A 24,740-nucleotide genomic window follows, 5' to 3' on the forward strand; every position below is an offset into this window, starting at 1 on the left:
ATTTCCCAGGAAAATTAGATTCCCCCCAGTATGAAAAAGATTGTCAATACCTTGGAGCAGGAACTGGTTGGATGCTGTTCATCACTGTACCCACTGCCTGGTACAGTATAGGAGCTCAAATATATTAACTGGCTATCAAAGGACTCAAAATATTTGTTTCTAATTCTTATAATTAAAAGTTGCAAAGGGACATTATGATATCTTATATACTCGAATTCTACTATCTAGGAATGTAAAAATCCATCCATCCATCCATCCATCTTTCTTCTATTCATCCATCATCACCATCTATCCATCCTTCCATCCATCTTCATTCACCCTCCATCCTTACAAGGTCAATTGCGGTTTTAACTATTTTCTACTACAAATCTGAGGAAGAGAATTAAAGCACTCCCTCTGCTAATGATGTTAGTCTGGGGTCCACTTCCTAATGCTTGGTGGCCTCATGAAGAAATTATGTAGTGTGGAAATGAGGAGCATCTCTGCACTGGTGCTCAGTTGCCAGGCTGAAGCCCCAGTCTAGCATCTTCCTGGATAAGTGACCTTGGGCAAGTCATGGTTTTATCATGGATCCATCAGAGATTTAGTGTTGTAAGAACTGAATGAGACAACATGTATGAGAGCACGTGGGACAGTGCCTGGCAAGTGGTGAATAAGTGAACAAGGGTGAACTTCTGTTCCCTGAGATTCTAGCCTCATGGAGATGGTGAGATTCCTGCCTTCCTGTCCTCTGTCCCACTGGAATTCCCTCAACATTGTTGTTGTTCATTCACTTGGTCATGTCTGACTCTCTGCAGCCCCATGGACTGCAGCACACCAGGCTTCCCTGTCTTTCACCATCTCCCAGAGCTTGCTCAAACCCATGTCCACTGAGTCAGTGATGCCATCCAACCATCTCATCCTCTGTCACCCCCAACAAATCTGAAGGGCACGTCTGTCTCGCAGCAGCTCCTTGTCTCCTGTATATCTCTTTACCCCCGTTCTGCACTCTGTCTCCCATCGGTGGTCTCCATGGCTGGATCTTTGTCTGATGAACACACTTTGTCGGGAGAGGGGCTGGCGGACCTCCTGCCAGCTCCCCCACTCACAAAGTCCTCCCATGCACCAGTGGCTGACTGGCTGACGGAGGTGACCAAGCCATGACCTGCTGACCTGGAGCCTGCGTCTCTCTCCTCTCTTGCAGGGAGTCTGACCTGTTCCTGCTCGACAGCCGCACCCTCTGGGCCTCAGAGGAGGGCTGGCTCGTTTTTGACATCACAGCCACCAGCAACCACTGGGTGGTCAACCCGCGGCACAACCTGGGCCTGCAGTTGTCGGTGGAGACTCTGGACGGTAAGTCCCTGGCCAGCACCCCAGCTTGTGCTGATGCGGCCTGGAACTGGAGACCTGGGAGGGAGCTCAACTCATGTCTATTAGGACCAGGTTTCCTCTGCTCCCTACCCCATCAGCACTTCCTATCCAGCATCCTAATCCAAATGAAAGCAGTCTCTACCCCTTTTTCATATGGCATTTATACTGTTGGCCAAAGCTGGGTTGGGTAAGGCCTCATTGCTCCAAGTGTGGTTCCGAAACAGCACAGGTGGCCCCCACCGTTAGAAATGCAGACCCTCTGGCCCGTCCCAGGCCTGCCCTATCTGAACCTGCACTTCAGCTGAGCCCCTAGTGATGCTCGCACATGCAACATCTGAGCTGTGCTGATGCAGGCCCCTCAAACTCAGGACACAGGACATCCTGGGATTCTTGGGCTTTGTAGGATGTTTCATGGTATCCCTGGCCTCTCCCCACTAGAAACCAATAGCCTCTCCCACTTGTGACACCAAAAATGTCTCCAGACATTGTCAGGTGTCCCCTGCAGGGCAAAATCTCCCCAGTCAAGGACATTGCACTGGTGTGAGGCATGAACCCCCTTCCAAGAGACTGAATGTAGTGCCGAATCCCGAATACTTGGAGAACCTACTGTTTGCCCTCCCCCAGCATCTTTCCCACATGCCATGACCATGTTTTCTGAGAAGGGCAGACAGGAAGGCAAGTGGAGCAGTAGGGTGGGCCTGGCTGTGCCAATTTCCCCTTCCACAAAGTCTATTTCTTATGAAGTGGGGGTGGTTTTAGGATGTGTAACATCTTTCTTATACCAGTTTTAAAAATTTTATATTTTAGTGTGTTATATTGTGTTAATTACTCAGTTGTGTCCAACTCTTTTGTGACCCCCATGGACTGTAGCCCACCAGGCTCCTCTGTCCATGGGATTCTCCAGGCAAGAATACTGGAATGGGTTGCCATGCCCTTCTCTAAGGGGATCTTCCTGACCCAGGGATCAAACCTGGGTCTTCAGCATTGCAGGCAGATTCTTTACTGTCTGAGACACTAGGGAAGCCTGTATTTTAGTTTAGGTATTAACAATACGTGTTCCAGGCTCAAAATTTAAGTTCCAGATGTGTGCAACACTGAATAGCTTCCCTCTGACGTCCTTCCTCCAGCTGCTGCGTTCCACCTCCCTTCCTCCAGCTGCTGCGTTCCACCTCCCAGAGGCAGCTAAGTCCGAGTTATTGGGTACTTCCCTTGTGACTCAGCTGCAAGACCTGGGCGAGACTGGGAGCTGACTGTGGCTCAGATCATGAACTCCTTATTACCAAATTCAGACTTAAATTGAAGAAAGTAGGGAAAACCGCTAGACCATTCAGGTACGACCTAAATCAAATCCCTTATGATTATACAGTGGAAGTGAGAAATAGATTTAAGGGCCTAGATCTGATAGATAGAGTGCCTGATGAACTATGGAATGAGGTTCATGACATTGTACAGGAGACAGGGATCAAGACCATCCCCATGGAAAAGAAATGCAAAAAAGCAAAATGGCTGTCTGGGGAGGCCTTACAAATAGCTGTGAAAAGAAGAGAAGCAAAACGCAAAGGAGAAAAGGAAAGATATAAGCATCTGAATGCAGAGTTCCAAAGAATAGCAAGGAGAGATAAGAAAGCCTTCTTCAGCGATCAATGCAAAGAAATAGAGGAAAACAACAGAATGGGAAAGACTAGAGATCTCTTCAAGAAAATTAGAGATACCAAGGGAACATTTCATGCAAAGATGGGCTCGATAAAGGACAGAAATGGTCTGGACCTAACAGAAGCAGAAGATATTAAGAAGAGGTGGCAAGAATACACAGAAGAACTGGACAAAAAAGATCTTCACGACCCAGATAATCATGATGATGTGATCACTAATCTAGAGCCAGACATCTTGGAATGTGAAGTCAAGTGGGCCTTAGAAAGCATCACTAAGAACAAAGCTAGTGGACGTGATGGAATTCCAGTTGAACTATTTCAAATCCTGAAAGATGATGCTGTGAAAGTGCTGCACTCAATATGCCAGCAAATTTGGAAAACTCAGCAGTGGCCACAGGACTGGAAAAGGTCAGTTCTCATTCCAATCCCAAAGAAAGGCAATGCCAAAGAATGCTCAAACTACTTCACAATTGCACTCATCTCACATGCTAGTAAAGTAATGCTCAAAATTCTCCAAGCCAGGCTTAAGCAATACGTGAACCGTGAAATTCCTGATGTTCAAGCTGGTTTTAGAAAAGGCAGAGGAACCAGAGATCAAATTGCCAACATCTGCTGGATCATGGAAAAAGCAAGAGAGTTACAGAAAAACATCTATTTCTGCTTTATTGACTATGCCAAAGCCTTTGACTGTGTGAATCACAATAAACTGTGGAAAATTCTGAAAGAGATGGGAATACCAGCCCACCTAACCTGCCTCTTGAGAAATCTGTATGCAGGTCAGGAAGCAACAGTTAGAACTGGACACGGAACAACAGACTGGTTCCAAATAGGAAAAGGAGTACATCAAAGCTGTATATTGTCACCCTGCTTATTTAACTTCTGTGCAGAGTACATCATGAGAAACGCTGGACTGGAAGAAACACAAGCTGGAATCAAGATTGCCGGGAGATATATCAATAACCTCAGATATGCAGATGCAGATGACACCACCCTTATGGCAGAAAGTGAAGAGGAGCTAAAAAGCCTCTTGATGAAAGGGAAAGAGGAGAGTGGAAAAGTTGGCTTAAAGCTCAACATTCAGGAAACGAAGATCATGGCATCTGGTCCCATCACTCCATGGGAAATAGATGGGAAAACAGTGGAAACAGTGTCAGACTTTCTTTTTTTGGCTCCAAAATCACTGCAGATGGTGACTGCAGCCATGAAATTAAAAGACACTTACTCCTTGGAAGAAAAGTTATGACCAACCTAGATAGTATATTCAAAAGCAGAGACATTACTTTGCTGACTAAGGTCCATCTAGTCAAGGCTATGGTTTTCTCTGTGGTCATGTATGGATGTGAGAGTTGGACTGTGAAGCAGGCTAAGTGCCAAAGAATTGATGCTTTTGAACTGTGGTGTTGGAGAAGACTCTTGAGAGTCCCTTGGACTGTGGGGAGATCCAACTAGTCCACTCTGAGGGAGATCAGCCCTGGGATTTCTTTGGACGGAATGATGCTAAAGCTGAAACTCCAGTACTTTGGCCACCTCATGCGAAGAGTTGACTCATTTGAAAAGACTCTGATGCTGGGAGGGATTGGGGGCAGAAGGAGAAGGGGGCCACAGAGGATGAGATGGCTGGATGGCATTACGGACTCGATGGATGTGAGTCTGAGTGAACTCCGGGAGATGGTGATGGACAGGGAGGCCTGGCGTGCTGCGATTCATGGGGTCACAAAGAGTCGGACACGACTGAGCGACTGAACTGAACTGAACTGATCCGGGCCATTGGCTTGTTCTGAGGTTGAGTGAGTTAATACAGAAAACTTTTAAAAATCATGTCCTGAGGTACACAGGAATCCCTGGGCTTCTTGTGAAAATGCAGATTCTGATTCAGCAGGTCTGGGGCAAAGAGGAGGCTGTGGTCGAAACGCCCCCCAAGCGATTCAGAGGCTGCTGGTCCCCAGACTGTGCTTTGAGTAGCGAGGGCTGAGAAGAGGACTCGGCTCGTAATACACGTGCCCTAGAAGTTGTTACTACCACCTACGGTGACTCATCCAGGCCCCCCCCTCCCCCACCCCCCGTGATGAATGTCTAGAGTTTCCCGTCTTTCACTGTTACAAACAGGGCTGCAGGGCATATGTCCTTGGCCCCTTGAGTGAGTGTAACTCTAGGAATAGTTCCTAAAAGTTACATTGTCTGTTTGTAGTTTTGATCAGTATTATCAGTTTACCCTCCTGAGAGGTCATTCCATTTGTATGAGGGCACCGGTGCCCCTTCTTTTTTGGAAGGAAGATGCTCAGTCGTTCAGTCGTATCCAACTCTGTGTGGCCCCATGGACTGTAGCCTGCCAGGCTCCTCTGCCCTTGGAATTTTCCAGGCAAGAATACTGGTGTGGTGTTTCCTCCTCCAGGGGATCTTCCCAACCCAGGAATCAAACATGCATCTCCTGCACTGGCAGGGGTAGTCTTCATCAGCTTTCAGACTTACCTGTCTTGGCTAATCCGATAGATGACACATGGGATCTCATGGTTTTGCTTTGCTTTTCTCTCCTCTGAACGAGGCTGAGCCCTTCCTCTAAATTTGCCATTTCCTCCTTGTCTGTCTCCTCTGTCCATTGCTTGCAGAGGGTGTTGGGCTTTTTTCTGCTTCACATTTTAGGGACATTTGGTCCTTTGTGATTGAGCTGTAAATATTGTTCCAGTTTTTAGTTTTTCTTTTACTGTGGTCAGTTCTGGGTTTTGCCAAGTAGATTTAGACAGCATAGATACATTTTATAATTTTTTTCTCCAGGATTATCTGTCTATGGCCACATGCTATATGGGAATGGTCACAGAGTTTAGGGCCACACTTGTCTTCCATCCAGTCTAGTCTTCTTCCTACTGACGGTTTCCCCCAAGCTTCCCTCCCACCCCAAACCTTCCTTCCCCTTTCCGTGCCCCTAACACTTTATAGTGGGGTCCTAGAAGGTACTGTAGTTTCCTGTTGTTCTATGCCTGATTGGCAAGCTATGCATGGTGGACCAAATTCAGCCTCCAGCCTGTTTTGGGGTGCCTGTAAGCTAAGAATAGTTGTCAAATTTTTAAATGGCTGAGACAAAATCTTTAAAGACTATTTTGTGACATAAAATTATATGAGATTTACATTTTGGCGTCCATAAATAAAGTTTTAGTATTCCACAGTCATACTAACTGGTTTATGCCATCACCTGAGCCTGTTTTGTGCTGTAACAACAGAGGCGAGGAGTTGTGACAGCGACACCATGGCCCAGAAAAGCTGAAAATATTATTTTCAGAAATGCTCTTTATGGAAGGAGTTTGCCACTACCAGAGTTTCTCAAACTGTGTTCTGTGAGGAATCATGATCAGTTACGTGCAAGAAAGGCTAGGTGGGATGAACTAAGCAGGTTTCACTGCAGGACTTATCAGAACCTTTATTTTGCCGATGTCCATTATGAATATCCTGATAGGGTCAACAGCATAGATGAATTCCAAACTTATTTGGCAATAGGTTCATTCAGCTCTTCTTTGTTCTTAAAAGTCCCTGTGGAACATATTGGGTATGGGGCACAAGTGAGGCTGAGGGAGACTTGGTTGCTTTCTTCACAGTGACCTTTTCCTTGAACTTGTGGATATGGGTTTGGCCTGCTAACTTGACCTCAGTGGGTCTGGTGCTCCTCTCTCCTGCCTACCCTTCTGGCTCGGGATGGCTTAGGTTCGGTTTTTCTCTTAAGTGACACTCAACCCAGTGTCAAGCCTGCCAACCCCTTTCTCCCCCACACCCAGGGTCTTTGTCCCCCACCTTTTGCTGAGGCTTGGCATGTATTGAGGTGTCACAGCCCGATGGTTAGAGCCTGGGCTCAGGAGCTGGCTAAACTCCCCAGGTTTGAGTCCCAGCTCTGCTGTTTCTAGCCACATGACCCAGGGTGAGTCACTTAATGTCCCTCATCTGGAAAATGGGGTTAATAATAGCTTCCACCTCTCAGGGTGGTTGTGAAGGATTAGATGAGCTCATGCGAGTGAAAAGCTTAATTGCTTAACATGTGGTAGCTGCTAAGCACAAAGTAAGTGCTTTCTGCCATTGTCTCCTATAATCCTCACCATTACCAGTTGGGTGGATGCTATTATTAACATCTCCATGGGACAGGCGAGGGAACTGAGGCCCCTGAGGGGTGTTGAGTCTCCATATTCCATCAGCTGCCTCCGTGCAGGAGGAGTATAGCCTAGGGGCCGCAAGATGCTGCCTAGAGTTAGGGTGAGGGTCTGATGCCGGGCCCCTGACTTGGTGCCTCACCTCCTCCCCTCCTAATGGGGCCCTGGAGTTGGGCATGGATGCTGCCGCCCTGGCACCTGACTTGTCCAGGTGCTCTGCACGCTGAGGCAGCAAGTTTGGTCTGGTTGCCCAAGTCAGGGAAGGCCCACCCACCCACACCATCTGGGAGGGGCAGAATATTCAGTGGCCAGCTGGGCATGTGAGTTTTGGGATCTTTGAAGGGGGGATGAGATAAGAAGCGAGAGAGCCCAGCATTTCTGAGACCACAGGCTCCTGGCTGGGAAACTTTTCCTCCACGGGGTTCCTTTTGCATCAGAATCCTCAGGGTGGCAGGCACATTGAACATACAGATTCCCAGGCTTCCCCCCCAGACCCTCTGATGGCAAGTCCCCGAAGATGGGCCCAGGAATCTGCCTTTTCTCGCAAGCTCCTCAGTAACTTGGGATCTGGCCCAGTGATAAAATTCTGTTGAAGTCATGCCCCATGTTTTGGGGTACACTGTTTATAAGATGGTGCTTAGGCTGGCCACATCTAAACGTGAGTTCAAACCATTTCATGTTGGATGCCTACACAGGTGCAAGATCAGCGGGGCCTGTTGGGGAGTCCGTGAATGTTGGGGTCCACGTGATGGGCAGATTAGTGGGCAAATACTGTGTGCCAGCCTTGCGTGGCCTGTGGAAATAGCCTGGTCCCTGCCCTGGGACCACCTGCTAGCTGTAACATGAACTCAGTGAGGATCGCTGCCTTGGACAGCACCTGGAGAGGACGAGTTCCAGGGCATGGCACCCGTGCCCAACTCCCAGTGCCCCATCTGGGAGGAGAGGGGATGGGGCGCTGAGCTAGGCATGCAGCATCTTACAGTGAGCTCACTTTCATCCTTGTGAAGTACAGGAGTTACAGACCTCCTTTCCTGATGTTTGGTGCGAGGTGAGGTGAGCCCGGTCTCCAAATGCCGCCTGAGACCACCCAGGAAGCGTGTATCTGTTTCCTCTTCCTCCAGCTGCAGCCCTCCTGTCGGAAAGTGTGCACAGCTGGGGCCTCTGCCAGCCAGCAAGCCCCTGCGAGAGAAGCCCATAAACCCCTCAGGCACCTGGGGCTCATCAGGAACCAAGTGGGGAGCCTCATCTCATCTCTGAGGATGGCATGCTGCCGGAAGGAGGGCTGGTGTCTGCTGTCCCTCCTTGCACAGACAAGGACAGGAAGCTCCTCCCCTGCCCCAGCCACACAAGCTGGGCACCCTCCCACCCCCCAGGGGTGGTGGGAGAGGGAAGAAGAGGCCTCCTGAGCAGAAGGGACCCTGACACTAGAGTGGAGGGCTTTCCAGCTGGCAAGGGGGCTGTCCAGGAGGTGCTACTGAGAGCTGAACCCTCACAGCCTGCCTGGACCAGGGGGTCTCGTTCAGGAGCAGAGGGGGGTTAGGCCTGCAGCTCCTGCATTGACTCCAGGACCCAGGAGCCTGGTGCTCCACGGGGCGGCCTCATGTGATCTTAGGAATTCAGTCCAACCTTCTGATACCATGTCCCTTGTTCCTCGGGCATGATTATGACTGGGAGGAAGAAAAGAGTGAATTCATGTAAAATGCTGAGCCCTGGGCCAGCACCCTGTCCATGGAATGACCTCACCAGTGGCCATACCTGGGGGCAGTGTGTCATTAACAAGCTCCTGCTGGGTGCACAGCTGGCCATGCAGACAGAGCCCGGGACCCTAAAGCATCTTGGTTTCTGCCTGGCTGTTCTCTCCAAATCCCCTTTCCTGAGAAGAGAGTTTGGAAAAGGACCCAGAAGACAGTGGGTTTCCCACAGGACTAACTAGAGGAGCCAGTGTCACTGAAGTGGCCTGGGGTCCTCCCTCCATTCAAAAATATTAAAAATTACGTTTATAACCATCTGGGTATAACGAATATAATCCTAGCTGGATTAAAAATGAAAACATTGTGTCCAGCACTAAAAACCTCATGTTTTGTGTCTGATTTTAAGAGACGTTACAGTGTTTTCCTGGGCCCCTAAAAATACCGTGGGCCTGACCACCGGGCCTGATGGACAAGTCAGCCCAGGGCCTGCATGCCAGCCTGGGAAGTGATGATGAACCCTGTGAGCCCCAGCACCTGGTGGTCAGAACTAGCTTCCTACAGTCAAGGGCCTTTTGGCCTACGTTGAAAGCACATTTATTCACTCAACAAACATCTCTGTGGAGCTCTGATGGGCCAGGGGACTGTTGCAGACTCTGCTCCAGCTTGAACAAGACAAGGCTTCTCCCATCCTGAGGACGGCTCAGGGGGCTTCCTGCACATGGCATTCATGATACTGCCTCCCATCACCAAGCAGCGGCGAAGTGAATACTGATTTGGGCTGGAGTCTTTTACATCTTTGCAGACACAGAAGCACCTACTCCTTTGTTCCCAAGACAAGGGTTCCAGTCTCTTGTCCTTACTTATAGGATTCTGCTTCTCTCCCTTGTCTGCTTAAGAAATCACTGACGGCTCGGGAGGGCAGCACTGATCAGCCCTGGCTCCCTGACCCAAGAATATAATCTGAGGGTCTCAGTTCCCCTCTCATACTCTCTCGTAGGGGACCTCCAGCTTCCTGACCTCCCCAGAGCTCCAAGACCAGAAGGGCCCCTTCTGCTCCCACCCACCCATCTCTGCCATCAGGAGGCAGATTCAGGCTCATGCTGGACTTCTATGTGCAGAGAGGCCCTCAGGCTTCTCTCCAGGGCTGTAAGAGTACATATCCCTATTCTTGATCAGCCCAGATGGGATCAAATGGGATTGCGAGGCACTTAAAGGATTGAGGGCATATGCTGTGCAAGTGTGGCGCCGGCCGCAGCAGCTGGGGACAACCCCGGGAGTGAGCCAATCGCCCACAGAGGCCGAGGAGACTAAGCCCTGTCAAGCTGAGGTTGGCGAGCAGTTCACCCGAGGCACAGCTGGCTCCCAGGTGCCTTCGCCCTTGTGATTGCTTCACATCCTGTTTGTTCAGAAGCCAGAGCGAGAGAACCAAGGAAGAGGCCTTGATGACCAGGAGGCTGGGGTGGGTCCTTCCAGGGCTGGTGGTCACTGGCGGCTGGGGTGGCCTTGGGAAACTGGGGCAAAGAGATGTCACAAACATTAACTGTGTTCTCACTGGTCACTTAGTCCATCGAGAGGAGCGGCTGGAATTAATGTGTTTTGCACAATGAAGGAGGAGCATTCTTATGCTCTGGGACTCAGGGGCACCCGATAGCTGTAGGCCTGGAAAACAAAGAAGCCACAAGAAAACCACAATGCCCCTACTCTCTGCAGTTGAGCTGCGCTCCCTCCTCTCTGGGCAGCCCATCTTGTGCTTCTCGTCTGCTCCTGGGCTCTTCTGGGCTGGGCGTGCCATTTCTGCTCAGGCCACTGGGACCTGCCAGCCGTGGCCTGATGCGCTGGCTCGTCCCTGGTCCTCAACTCACTTCCCAGAGTCCAACATCCACACCCTTCCCCACCTGGCCCGCCTCTTGTAAGGACCTCCCCTTTGAGCCTCCATGGATCCCTCCAACTCCTGGAGGCCCCAGAAGTGGTCTGTGTCCGTGCCTGGGCAATCTCTCCTTTCTGCTTTTCCAGCCACTTGCACTTGGTGAAGGCTCAGTGGTCAAGTTTGTAGCCTCCAGTCATCTTTCTGCATCCGTAAATGGAGTAGCTAGTAGTCAGTGGGCTTCTCTGTTGGCTCAGACAGTAGAGAATCAGCCTGCAATGTGGGAGACCCAGGTTCAGTCCCTGGGTTGGGAAGATCCCCTGGTATGGCAACCCACTCCAGTATTCTTGCCTGGAGAATCCCCATGGACAGAGGAGCCTGGCGGGCTACAGTCCATGGGATTGAAAAGAGTCAGACACAACTGAGCGACTAAGCACAGCACGTAGCACAGTGGTCCTGCCTGAGGAGCCGGACACAGAATGGGCTCCACACAGTGCCTGGCATGAAGCGCATACTCAATAATCTGCTGTGAACCAGCAGTGGGTAGAGCCCACTCTTCCAGGAACCCTTTCCATGGCAGATAATAGACAGTAAAGGCATCTTATCTCACAGGGACATTTTATGGTTTTCTTTACAAGTCTAGAATTATATGGATCTGGGTCAGTTAGTCCAGAGATCAGTAAACTCTTTCTGTAAAGTGCCAGATGATAAATGTTTTGGTTTTGTGGGTCAGACGCTCTCTGTGAGGTTCTTCAACTTGGTCATTAGAGTGGCAGTAAATATATGCACTGAAGCCCACTCCAGTGTTCTTGCCTGGAGGATCCCAGGGACGGGGGAGCCTGGTGGGCTGCCGTCTATGGGGTCGCACAGAGTCGGACACGACTGAAGCAACCTAGCAGCAGCAGCAGCAGCAGCAGCAGCAAAGCAGATGGTAAATGTGTGCATGGATGTGCAAGGCTTTGTTCCAACAAAACTGTATTTGCAAAAAGATGCAGAGGTCTGGATTTGGCCCATGGACTTTAGTTGGCCACCCCTGGTTAGTGTTAGCAGCGGACTCAGCCCTGCCAGGGAAGCAGAGCCGCTCTGTAGCCTCCCTGGCCTCTCCAGATGGCAGGCGGGATGATGCCAGCCCTGATCGACTCTGAGAGTGTGCAAAGAATGTGGGAAATGGGCCACGCGAAGGATTGCATCTCTGCTTCACATCACAGAAATGAAAATGTAGGTCCACACAAAACTTGTCCGTAAACATCTCATGGCGCTTGTGCTCACCCCTGCTGGAAACAGCCTACGTGCCCTTCAGCTGCTGATGCATAACCAGACTTCGTGCATCCACACTGTGGACCATGAAACTCATGGCACCATGAGAGCATCTCAGAGACACGTGGGTTGAAATAAGCTGACACAGAAAACTAGGCGTGCTTGTATATGAAATGTCTAGAAAGTGCAAACCTGTAAGGATGCAAAAAGGTCAGGCATCGCTAGATTCTGGGAGTCAGGGAACGGAGCAACAAGAAAGCAGGGTTTCTCCACCGTGGCACTGTTGTCATTTTCTGTGTATTTTGGGGGGTGGGGATGTCCTATATGCTGTCGGATGTTTAACAGCACCTCTGGCCTCCACCCACTCCATGCCAGTAGCATTCTTTGCCCCAAGTTGTAAAAACTGCCACTGTCCCCTGGACAGGGCAGGCTTAACCCTGGTTGGATGCACTGAGATTACGCAGCATAAGGGGATTCTTTGGAGTGTGGGCAGTGCCCTGTATCCTGACAGAAGTGATGCTGAGATGAACCCATACACACATTAAAACAGATCTGTTTACCAAAAGAAGGTCGATTTTTGTTGTTCAGTCACTCAGTCACGTCCGACTCTTTGCAACCCCATGGACTGTAATACATCAGCCTTCCCTATCCTTTACCACCTCCCGGCATTTGCTCAAACTCATGTCCATTGAGTCGGTGATGCCATCCAACTATCTCACCCTCTTTTGCCCCCTTCTCGTCCTGGCCTCAACCTTTCCCAGCATCAGGGTCTTTTCCAAGGAGTTGGCTCTTCACATCAGGTGGCCAAAATGTTGGAACCTATACATTAATTTGAAAACAAAAATTTAAGAAAAGTCAAAGGTAGAAACAGAATACCCCACAGACAGGCAAGCCATGAATTCTTCCAAGGATGAAGAAATCAGCAATTGGTAGAGTTGTTACCTACCTGTTGGGTGAGTGGGAGGCCTCCGCACTGTGGTTGTTATAGTCTGTGGCGGGGTCAGTCACCATCACATGCCAGGAAAGGCTCTCTTGACTAAAGGAGCATGTCTTGGCAGATAAAACACAGATGGTTGTTCAATGTGAATGGCCTGGTTCAATGTGAATTTCAGACAAACAGCAAATCACTGCATAATATAAGTATGTCCCATGTATTGCAAACATTATTCATTTATCTGAAATTCAAATTTAACTGAGCATCTTGTACTTTTATTTGCAAAATCTGATAACCCCATCCTTGGGCAAATCTTCAGGTTTTTTTTTTTTTTTTCTTTTTTTTAAAACCTAGTAACTCTCGTTTAGGGCTTCCCAGGTGGCTCAGTAGTAAAGAATTCACCTGTCGATGCAGCAAACCCAGATTTGATCCCTGGGACGGGAAGATCCTCTGGAGGAGGAAATGGCAACCCACTCCAGTATTCTTGCCTGAAAAATCCCATGGGCAGAAGAGCCTGGCAGGCTATAGTCTCTGGGGTCCAAAGAGTTGGACACCCCTGTGTGAATGAGCACGAGCACTAACACTTGTCTAGAATATAAATCCTTTTCATCTTTCCCAAAGATACAGACCTATGTTAAAATAAGATGTGTCTCTTTTCCCTAGATGAATGTCACCCAGCTCAATCCCTCTACCTAATACGTTTGGCTTGGCTCTCTATTCAGTGTGGTTTGCCCTGGACATTTAGAGACAAATAAAACAAATACTTGTAAGTGCTAAGTGAAGCCCATATATTGTAACATCATAAAATGAGAAGGAATTCCTCTCCCAGCCAATCCACACGTCCTCTCCCCCAATATAGCCTTTCTCTGCCCTTTGTGGGGATATTAAAACAAAAATAAACTTTATGTATGTACATATCCACATATGTTGGTATATGCTTTAACTTTCTTTGCTCCCTTGTGGAATCACACCATATCATGTTCTGCCTGTCACTTGGCAGCCCTTCCTTCTGTCGGCCTCATGAGGGCCTAGACCTGTCTTGTTCCTGTCGGAACACCCCTCCACCCTCCGGGCACAGAGCCGTGCTGGGCTCGGGACATGTGGGCACCAGGGATATTTGTAAATAGATGAGTGGATTGTTTAGTTGGCTGGTTGGTACTCCATGCCATGCCCCCTCATCCAATTGTCCTGCATTAACAAAGCATCACATTGTCTCTGGGCTTCACATCAAAAAACTTGACCACAGTGACTTCCGTTTTGCATGTCTGTGCATTACTTTTGGGAGGGTACACATAACTGCTGGCTCTCAACCTGGGACATTTTGCTCCCAGGGGACACGTGGCCAGGTCTGCAAACATGTCGGGGATGCATTTTGGGAACAGCCAAGTATGCTGCTAACACATCCTGCAATGCCCACGGCAGTGCCCCAGAGAACCATCAGCCCAAATGCCCAGTGCCGGATAGAGAGGCGGCTGTATTTGCGATCACCTTCTTGGTGAACGTGCTTTTTTTCCCCCAAAGTATGATTCCAATTTTATCAAATATGTGCATGGGTAAGAAGAGAAAAGACTAGAAGGAAAGGCTCAAACTATTTACAGAATTACAGACTTAGACTTCATTGGGGTATGAATTTTGGAAAATCCCTTTAACTGGACTAGGGTTTTTCCATGCACTGTAAAATGCAGTAAAAAGGTGAAAGTTTCAACATGTAAATGCTGGGTGGGCTCAGTACGACCTGCTTAAGTATGACATTACCGTAGGTGGCATACTGGTCAGGATCTAGCTGCCTGCACAGACATGCAGCCTGAGGGCTGGTGACCAGTCCTGCCTCTGATCTCTCCTGCCTGTGGGCCAGAGTTTTGGTGAAACGAGCTTTGGGTCCCATCTGAGAGCTCTAGCCTGTGTGGGAACAGTGGGTGCAGAGGACCATCCCTGCCCCGAGTTGCTGATGATTTGTAGGAGGAAAATGTGTGTTCAGGGCCCAGAGAGGCTGCCCTGAGCACTATGGGGGTCCAGGGGAGGGCATGGTGGGTGGGGGCTTGTTTCTGGACCCCCACTTGGCTTCCTCTCTCCCCACTCTATCTGCTCCCCACACACCAGCCCCAGTGGGCCTCTTATCACAGAACTCTGGCCCTGCCACATCCACTGGGGCTGCTGTCACATCTAGAACAGGACCCCAAGCCCCCAAGGAGACCTCATGTGACTCACCGCTGACCAGCCCCCCCTCGTCCCTGAGCGCATCTCCCTCTCTGCTCAGCTCATGGGGGCTGCCACCTTGCTTGGTGCTACGCCCAGCATCAGCACAGCACAGTGCCTGGCACACAGTGGGGGCTCCATGAATTGTTGTTGATCGAACCACTAAATGAATAAGCAAGTTGTTTGTTCAAATCTGGGACAGAAGAGGACAAGGCAAAAGGATTTGCAGATGCAAGACCCCTGGGCAGCCACAAGAGATGAGATCAACATGCATTCCATTGACAAGGAAAGATGTCCACAGTACGTTGCCCCCAAGCCAGTTTTTTTTTGTGAAACAACAAGGACAGCACTAAGTAGTGTTTTCATAACCTCCCACCCTAACAGGAAGAAAAGCTATGACAAACCCAGACAGCGTATTAAGAAGCAGAGACATCACTTTGACGACAAAGATCCATATAGTCAAATGTCCGGTTTTTCTAGTAATCATGTCCCAGTGTGAGAGTTGGACCATAAAGAAGGCTGAGTGCTGAAGAATTGATGCTTTTGAACCACAGTGCTGGAGAAGACTCTTGAGAGTTGCTTAAACAGGAAAGAGATCAAAACAGTCACTCCTAAAGGAAATCAACCCTGAATATTCATTGGAAGGTCAGATACTGAAGCTCCAATACTTGGGCTACCTGAGGTGAAGAGCTGACTCGTTGGAAAAGACCCTGATGCTGGGAAAGATTGAAAGCAAAAAGAGAAGGGAGTGACAGAGGATGAGATGGTGAGACAGCATCACCGACTCAATAGACATGAATCTGAGCAAACTCCAAAAGATAGTGAAGGACAGGGGAGTCTGGCATGCTGCAGACCATGGGGTCACAAAGGACATTGACCTAGCACCTGAACAACAACAACCCCAAGAGGAAGCCAGGGGATGGAGCCAGTTCGGAGTCCTTCTTTCCACGTTCTTCCCAATTACCAGGGTCACATAGTTGATGTTTCAAGGAACACCAGGGAGAAGACAAGTCTGGGAGAGAGCTGTCTCCTCCCCCACCCCTGGGTGGCTCTTTGAGGTGTGGCCCTGAGTGAAGAGGGCCTCTAAGCTCACGTCAGTCTCCACCCTGTGTTAGGGAACCTTGACCTCTTTTTAGCACATGGGACAGCCCAGGAGGGAGACTGGGGTATTTGCAGCTCTGGGACATGCTGATGTCACAGCTGAGAACTTGACCTTTGGCTCCAACAGAACAGGGTTCAAATCCTGGCTCCACCACCGACCTGTTGCAAGGCCTTCATAGCGTAACCTTTCTTCTCTTTATAAAGTGACATTGCAATATCTGTTCTGCGGGACCATGTAGAGGGTTGGATGGCCTGTGAGTGCTCCATCCGCTGTTGGCATGGGAGGCACTTGTTCATTTAGTAAATGGTCATTAAATCCATGAGTGCCAGGCACTGTGATAGGCATCCTTATACTATTTATTAACAAAAACTGTCTCCCAGCATTCAGTGGATGGATCATTCCTACCCCTGTGGTTTTTTTAAAATTAATGAATTAATTTATGTATTATTTATTTTTGACCTGCTGCGTGCAGGCTTCCTCTAGTTGTGGCAACTGGGGGCTACTGTTCGTTTTGGTGCTGGAGCTTCTCATTGCAGTCACTTTTCTTGTTGCGGAGCACGGGCTATAGAGCAAGGTGGCTTTGGTATTTGTGACGTGGGCTTAGTTGCTCTGAGGGATGTGATATATTCCCGGACCAAGGATCAAACCAGTTTCCCCGGCATTGGCAGGTGGGTTCTTTACCACTGGACCATCAGGGAAGTCCTTGTCCTTTTTTTTCTTCTTTGTACTTTAAAAAACTAACTTATAACTCACAAAACATGGAATTCACCCTCTAGTCATTTTTAGTACATTTACCTTCTTGTATAGTCATCACACTGTCTAGTGGTCTTCCCTGTAAGTGACTTCCTGTCCATTAGCACTCACCCCATGCCCTTCCTTCCCCAGGCTCCTGGAAACCATAAATTTACTTTCTGTTTCTATGGATTTACCTATTCTGGACATTTCGTATGAATGAAATCATGTAATATGTGATGTTTTGTGACTGGTTTCTTTCACATAGCATAACGTTTCCAAAGTTCATCCATGCTGTAACATGGGTCTGTACTTCATTTTTTTTTATAGAGAATAATATTCCTTTGTATGGATACACCACATTTTATTTATCCATTCATTAGCTAATGGACATTTGGGTTGTTTCCACATTCTGGCTGTTATGAATAATGCTGCTGTGAATACTTGTGAACCTATGTTTTCAGTTCTCTTGGGTGTATACTTAGGGGTGGAATTGCTGGGTTGTATGAGAACTCTGTGTATAACTCTTTGAGGAACTGCCAAACTGTTTTTCAAAATACCTGCCACATTTTCATAACCCCAACAGCAGCATATGAAGGTTCTACTCTCTCCGCATCCTCACCAATATTTGTTTTTTGTCTGCCTTTATTTTAGCCATCTTAGTGGGAGTGAAGGGACATTTCGCTGTAGTTTTCCATACTCCTGTGTTTTGTTGAAGCTGAATGTCTGTTGTGGTGACACAGCTTTTACCTTTTAAGCCTTAATCTTTTCTCATATTTGGTGACAGAAGGGGAATAATCCATACCCACCCTCTGAGTGCCTGTGCTCCGCCAGGCCCAAGATAACTTGCTGCCCTGTTCCCTAGTCCCCAAGCCTCTAAGAAAAGGGGATAAGAAAAACCCTAAGATGGCAACTTGTACTAAACAGTCAAAGAGGTTTATTCATTTGGGTGACTGGGGCAAGAATCTGGCCCACTTTAGAACTGGTTTGATCCAGTGGCTCAGTGATATCACCAGAAATCACATGTCTTTTGTTCTCTCTGCCCTTCCTTCCACCAGCCCAGCCCCATTTGGTGATGTAGTCCACCTATGGTTGCCAGATGGTGGCTGTTTCTAGGCTCTCCTTCCTCCCTCAATGCTGTCCAGGGAAAGAGAAGGTTGCTCTGAACCCTACACTTGGAAACTTCCATTCATTGGCTCAACTGGGTCACTTGAACCAATCACTATGGCTGGAGGGTTGGTTGCTGAGTATTAGAATACAGGCCCCGCCCACTATGGCCAGGCTGGAGTCAGTTTAAGACACAGCTGCCTAAATAAAAATTGAGTTGAATAGCAAGAAATGGGGTGGGGGGGAGAGGGCATGGATGAGACAATTGGCATTGCCCCTGTTTCACAGATGAGGAAATAGAAGCCCCAGCATGCAGCTTCCTCATGGGCTGGTCACCTGCAGATGTAGGTTTCAGCCACCTGGAGACCCTCTTCCCTCTGTCTTTCCATTTCTCAGCTGAGGCTGTGGGACCCTGGACCTGGCTGTACTGCCAGTGGCCAAAGTGAGCCAGACACCTTCCCTCAGAGGTGCAGTGACTGCATTTAGTGGATCTGAAACAGCATCAGATTTTCAGGGAGGCATTTTTATTTTGCCCTAACAGCCTTCTGGGGGGAGGGGGGTGGTGCACAGTTCCTAGGGGCTTGACTTTAATGGTTTCTTTTATAGAATCATTCAAATTATAGATGAGTGAACTCGAGGAAACCCTGCTAAAGAATGCAGGAAAGCTGGCGTTAAGAGGGACTAAGGTGAAGTAGTGGTGGGTGGGGGAGCTGTTTTGAACATTTGCTGTAATACAGCTAAAGCAAATGTCCCTGATGCTGAGCTGGTCCTTGGACGTCTGGGTTTGTGGACATCTGGCCTGTCTGGAGAGCTCCAAGGAAAGTTGATTCCAGAGTGACTGGGCCCAGTGCCTTCGCTGGCCTCCAGCCCCTTTCACCAAACTTGAAGGGACCATATCTGTCATGATTAAGCAGCCTGCCCTGGTTTCAAATTCAGCTCCCTCACTTCCAAACTTGTTGTCCTTGGGCAAGTTTTCAGCCTCTCTGAGCTGTTTTGTCTTCTTGCTTTATCTTCCTTTGGAATACTTATCACCACTGGACATGATAGTAGTTATTGACCGGGGGGAACTTCTGCAGAAATTAACACTTGCGGCTGGCAATTTGTCATGTAAGTGAATACTGAGATGTCTCTGATCAGTTAACACTGGAGTAACAACACGCTTTCATACGTCTCAATAATGAGTGAAGTATGTATTGACCAATGGCTTCATTGTTGCTGCAGCTGGTAGCCTGTTCTTAGCCCCCATCACACTGGACCCACCCTCAGAGCACAGAACACCATGACTGCCTCACCCGCCTTCTCACCCAGTATCCGGGGTTGCCAATTCTCTTGGCATCCCTCTTCCTCTTGTTCTGGCTTCCTTCAGATCCTTTGCCACCGAGCAGTGCTTGTGCACAGCCTCTGCTGCATTCCCCAGACCTCTCAGATGGAGCCAGGGCCCCTGGGTTCAGCCCTCAGGTCACGTGTCTGATCTCCTGGACCACTGTCCTGAACTAGCATCTAATCTAATGAGCACTTCCGGTGTGCAGAGGTCTGCTGGGAGCATTTGTGTGTCAAATGGCAGAGGCCGGATGTGAACCCAGGAGGGTGGGCTGAGGGCCAGAGCCTGTCCTGCCTCCAAGGCTGTCTCTCCTGCTGGTGAAGTTGATTCCAGATGTGGCTGGGCCCAGGTGAAGAGGGATGGGGAGTCAGACCAGGACTCAGAGGTTCCACTGCCTGCCCACCACCCCCCTTCCTTTGGGCGTCAGGTGGGGGTTTCAGTCGCAAGCCGCTGAGTCACACTGTGTCACACCCCTCCCGGCTCCGTTTGTCTCCGCACACACATCACCACGGGCTCCCTGCCCTGCATGATTCCTGCCTGCCTTCCCCACCAGTGTGCACGCCCAGAGGCCAGGGAGTTCTCTCTGTGACTCCCACTGTGTTCCAAGTTCCTGGGACAACCCAGTGTAGAGGCAGCGCTGAGGCCATGCTTGTGATGGAGGTGTGGCGAGTACACAGATGGACATTGTGAGGTTCGCTAACGTGACATCTGTTCAGCCCTTCCCACTAACCACCTGTTCTGGGCATTTGACTGCTTCCCATATAGGACAGAGCATCAACCCCAAGTTGGCGGGCCTGATCGGGCGGCAGGGGCCCCAGAACAAGCAGCCCTTCATGGTGGCCTTCTTCAAGGCCACTGAAGTCCACCTCCGCAGCACCCGCTCCACGGGGGGCAAGCAGCGCAGCCAGAATCGCTCCAAGACGCCCAAGAACCAGGAAGCCCTGCGGGTGGCCAACGTCGCAGGTACACCGGGGTGGGGGGTTTGCTCCATTGACCCCGAGGAGCCCACAGGGAGCCCCCTGCAGGACTCCAGCCAGGGGTGGCTCAACATCCATGCATGTGCTCCACAGATGGTTCTGGAACCCATACAGCAGGAAGCACCACCCACAGAATCCCTTCCTGCCCAGAGCTCACCATCTTCATTGTGTCATAAATTCATTTTGAAATGCAAGTAGCAGAACATGAGTATCACAGAATGCCAAATCATGCAAAATTTCTAAACAAAAAAAACAAGAGCTACAAATAAATGAAGGAAAACTATGAAAACATACACAGAGGAAAGACTTCACCCCATCATCCTGAGGAAGGGAGGGAGAAAAAGTGAGGGGGAGTTGCTATATCTTTAATTTTATTTCTTCAAGTGAAATGCATTTGAAACTCGTGGCAAACTTTAACACTTGCTGAACATGGATGGTAAGATTTTCTTGTAGAGTCTTCCCAGCTCTGGGTTCATCATGAGCTGGAAAAGGCCTGGGGTTGGTGGGAGGAAGTGTGGAAGGGAGCGTGGGGTGTTTAGAAGGGTGAGGGGGTGTGGCAGAGCAGCCCCCACCCTCAGATCCACATATATTGCCAATAGCTTCTTCTGCCTTACCTAGAAGGTCATTTCCAGAATTTTGAAATTGCTGTTCATTTTCCTTTTCAGGGAAAATAAAAAATACAGTTACTGTGATTGGTGATGTTTTCTAAGAGCAGGGCGCCCTGCCAGATGGACTCCAGTGAGTCTGTGTGGTTCCAGAGTTTGTGCGCAGAGATTTTGTAAGAATTCTTTTCTGGCAGGTGCATCCACTCTTTTATAGGCTGCTCAAGTAGAATCTGATCCCCCCAGTTAAAAAGCAACAAAATCTCTTCATTTGTATTTTAAGCATGCTCTATGCCAGGTTCTTGGGGGTTGGGGTTCAACAGCGAAAGCCCAGCTATGGCCCACAGTTCATGCAAGGTGGGCAGAAGGGGGCTGTCATTCACAGGCACACTGATCACAGCCCTGGGAGCCAGGAGATAGTGATGAGGGACCCTTTAGGGGATGGTTCAGAGACTTCTTCAGGGGCAAACTGGTGCCGCCAAGGTGAAGTTGGGTGGGCTGGAGACCAGCACTCCAGACAGTGGGACGCACAGTGGAGGGAGTTTTCATGGCAGCTTTGGCGGGCAGTGGAGGGCAGGCCACGTGGCTGGGACAGGGAGGGTGCGGCTGGGGAGTGAGCAGAGTCAAGTGTCCTCTTGGGAGCCACATCGTGAGTTTGAATTTCATCCAAAGCAAATTTGGAGGCCTTTGCAGGGTTTCAAGCTGCGATGTGGGGTGGGGTTGATAAGCAGCTCATTCTGGCTGCTCTGAGAATGGTGGGGAGCAGGGTGGGGCGCTTGGAGAGGGGTCAGCGTAGGGAGACTTGCTAGAGGCTTTTCCATGTCAGGCAGGCAGGAAGTGCTGGCAAATGTCAGCCTTGCAAAATCTCCCATGTTTCAGAGGCCTGTCAGGTGTAGTGGTCTAACCAAGGTAATGAAAGGGGAGTCTTAGAATTGCACACCCAGCTTCCCCTACCACATCCTTACCAAACTGCCATCGTCTCCTCTTACATAACCCCCAGGACGGGGCCCTCACTACCTCACATGACAGCTCATCGACCTTGACTAGGATGTGCTTTCTTGCTCTAGATTTCTACTTCCTGGTCCTGTTTGAAGTTCACTTAAATCCTGCCTGGAGGTTTAATTTAAAAAAAATACCAGGGGCTGGTGCATGGGGATGACCCAGAAAGATGTTATGGGGAGGGAGGTGGGAGGGGGGTTCATGTTTGGGAATGCATGTAAGAATTAAAGATTTTAAAATTTAAAAATAAAAACTAAAAAAATAAAAAATAAAAAAAAAATAAAAAAAATACCAAAGCCTGGGCCCCACCACAGTCTTAAAAAACCAGAATCTCGTAGGGTGTGTTTGCCTGCACATGCCCATTGAACGTGCTTTACCTCCTCCCATCATGGCTTTCCCAGATGGTGCAGTGGTAAGGAATCTGCCTGCCAATGCAGGAGACATGGGTTCGATCCCTGGGTCAGGAAGATCCCCTGGAGGAGGAAATGACAACCCCTTCCAGTATTCTTGCCTAGAAAATTCCCATGGACAGAGGAGCATAGTGGGCTTGCGTCCATGGGATCACAAAGAGTCGGACGCAACTGAGCGTCTGAGCACACACACACCTCCCGTGATGGGCTAAGAATCCTGCCGCAGGGGCACACCAGCAGAAGCCCCTCTCTCGTGGGAGTCCTGTGTGTGCTGGAGGGACTGGACATGTTCTGCCAACCGGCCTTGCCCCCCAAAGGCCTTCAACTGCCCTTCAGACTGTGTGGTTTGGGGTGAGAAGCTGGGATCCTCACTTCCCTTCCACTTCCTTCTCCCACCCCCACTTGGACCCAACTCCCTGGTCATTAGCCATCTTCGCCAGATGCCCTGTGGGGGTGGGAGCTGAGTCCAGGCAGCTGCTCAGGCGGGGCTGCGGAGGTGGATGAAGCAGCTCCTGCTTGCCTGCCTGCTTTGGCTGGGGGTGGGTGGGGCAGGGCAGGAGGGCAGGCCAGCTGGGAGTCCACTTCTTGAGCATCTCTTCTTCCTTTTCCTTGTCTTTCTGTTAAGAAGAGGTCAGAGTGAAATAGTTCTGACCACTTCCTCCCAGAGCAGCCGCGTTCCAGGGGAGCCTGAAGGAGCCAGGTGTCTGGGGTCCCTGAAGGCAGAGCCAGGGCCCAGCCCATACTGACATGCCCACAACTAGCTTCAGGAGCTGCTCTGGGCCTTGGCCTGTGGGGCCTTGGGCTTCAACATTAAGCCAAATATCACTGCCTTGTTTTCAGGGTTGGGGAAACTGGCACTGAGGCCCCTACTCATAATTGATTAGACATTCCTAATCAATTAAGGCACTTTCTTCTCAGTGAGCCTGCACGTACCTTCAGATTCTTCTTTACTCAGGGCACCAAACAGCTAGCAATGTTAGTTCTCAACACACAGCTTCTTTGCCACACCGCTAGCCCAGGCTAAAGTGCTCAGACCTTTGTCTTGTTGAGGCTCCTTCATACAGCATCACAGCTGAGGTCACTCCTGTCTCTCCCCTCTCCCTTCCGCCTGTCTACAGGGAAGGAGGGGAAGAAGGCTTGTGGAGTTGCTGCCTGGGGTTACAGGCGTGGTCCCAGCGATGGAGGCCTTCCTGGATTTTCGCTCAGTGTCTGTGCCTTCCAGATGGCACAGTGTGAATGGTCCAGGAGGTTGCTCGGTTCCCCTCTGAGGGGCCCCTTGGCCTTGACCTTTGCATATGAATGACCACCAGGCCCTCGAGCAGCCCTGCTACCCTCATAGCTGGTGTTCTCGCTCTCTTTCAGCCCTCAGGTTAGGTCCTGAGGTGAGGAAGAGGGGCCCAGGACCCCCATTCCTGCTCCATCCTCCCTAACCTCCCTCACCCCCAGCGGTGGAGCTCAGTGCAGACCGTTCCCCTCCTCGCTGCCAACCGCCGACCCCAGCATCGCCGCCTCATTCCCGTCCTTCTGCCCACCACCACTCCTGTCCTGGTTCTTGCAGACTTCTAACCCTCCTCGCCATCCCACCCTGTCCTCATCCTGGAATCTCCTACCTGGCCCATCATCTGACTTCCTTTGGTCCTTACACAAGCACCACTTCCTCTGAAGGCTCTGGGTTAGCACCCACAGCACAGAGCCCCAGCACATTCTTCCTGTCCTCCTCTCCTCCCTTAGTTCCTCCTCGATGCTCATCTAGATGGAACGTAATTGGTGTTTACTCATTTGGTTATCATCTGCCTCCCTTGCTGGAAGATAAGCCCCTCGATGCTTCATTCACACTTGTTGCTCCAGTGCCCAAACCAGTATCTGCAAACCCACAGATGCTCTGTAACAATTTGTGTGAATGAACAAACAAACAAACGAATGAATGGTGTACTGGGCACCAAGGTAATGAGGGCCTGAGACACCCGAAGGCCAGCGCTGCCTGCCCCCCTCACTGGGATCATCTCACTGGTTCTGAGTGTTTCCTAGAGTCCAGGATCCCTCCCTCCTAGAACCTTATAGGCCATTCTGGCATAATCGTCATTTCCTCACTGGTTTGTACATTTTTTTTAAAATGTCTTCTCTCAACTCTAGATATAAAGATGTGTGTAAAATTAGGAATATTCAAAAAAAGCCAATAGAAAGCCTGTGGGAAATTTTAGATGGAAGAGAGAGAGATTGTGGTTAAGAAAAAAAAAAAAAAGAAGCCCTCTTGCTTCTGGGTTCAGGGAAGATTGTGCTGCAGCAGCAGAGTGTGTGTTTGTGTCAGAGAGAAAGGGAGACAGAGAAAGAGATAGACACAAGGCAAGAGACGGAGAAACAGACATCCCTGCATGCTTACAGCTGCTCAATTCCAAACCCCAAATTCCTACCAACT

At 49.7% G+C, this 24,740-nt stretch overlaps 1 protein-coding gene across 1 annotated transcript in view; it reads left to right on the forward strand.

Annotated features, from left to right (window-relative positions):
- The window catches only part of BMP7 (bone morphogenetic protein 7), a gene marked incomplete at its 3' end in the record, with an annotated part of 82,710 nt that overhangs the window by 53,030 nt on the left and 4,940 nt on the right, over positions 1 to 24,740 (forward strand). Inside the window, 2 exon segments of the mRNA NM_001308564.1 lie at positions 1,184 to 1,332; positions 20,102 to 20,299. Coding sequence (NP_001295493.1) covers positions 1,184 to 1,332; positions 20,102 to 20,299 — 347 coding nt within the window.

This window comes from Ovis aries, chromosome 13, assembly GCF_016772045.2.
Source record: "Ovis aries strain OAR_USU_Benz2616 breed Rambouillet chromosome 13, ARS-UI_Ramb_v3.0, whole genome shotgun sequence".
In the NCBI taxonomy this organism is placed as follows: domain Eukaryota; kingdom Metazoa; phylum Chordata; class Mammalia; order Artiodactyla; family Bovidae; genus Ovis; species Ovis aries.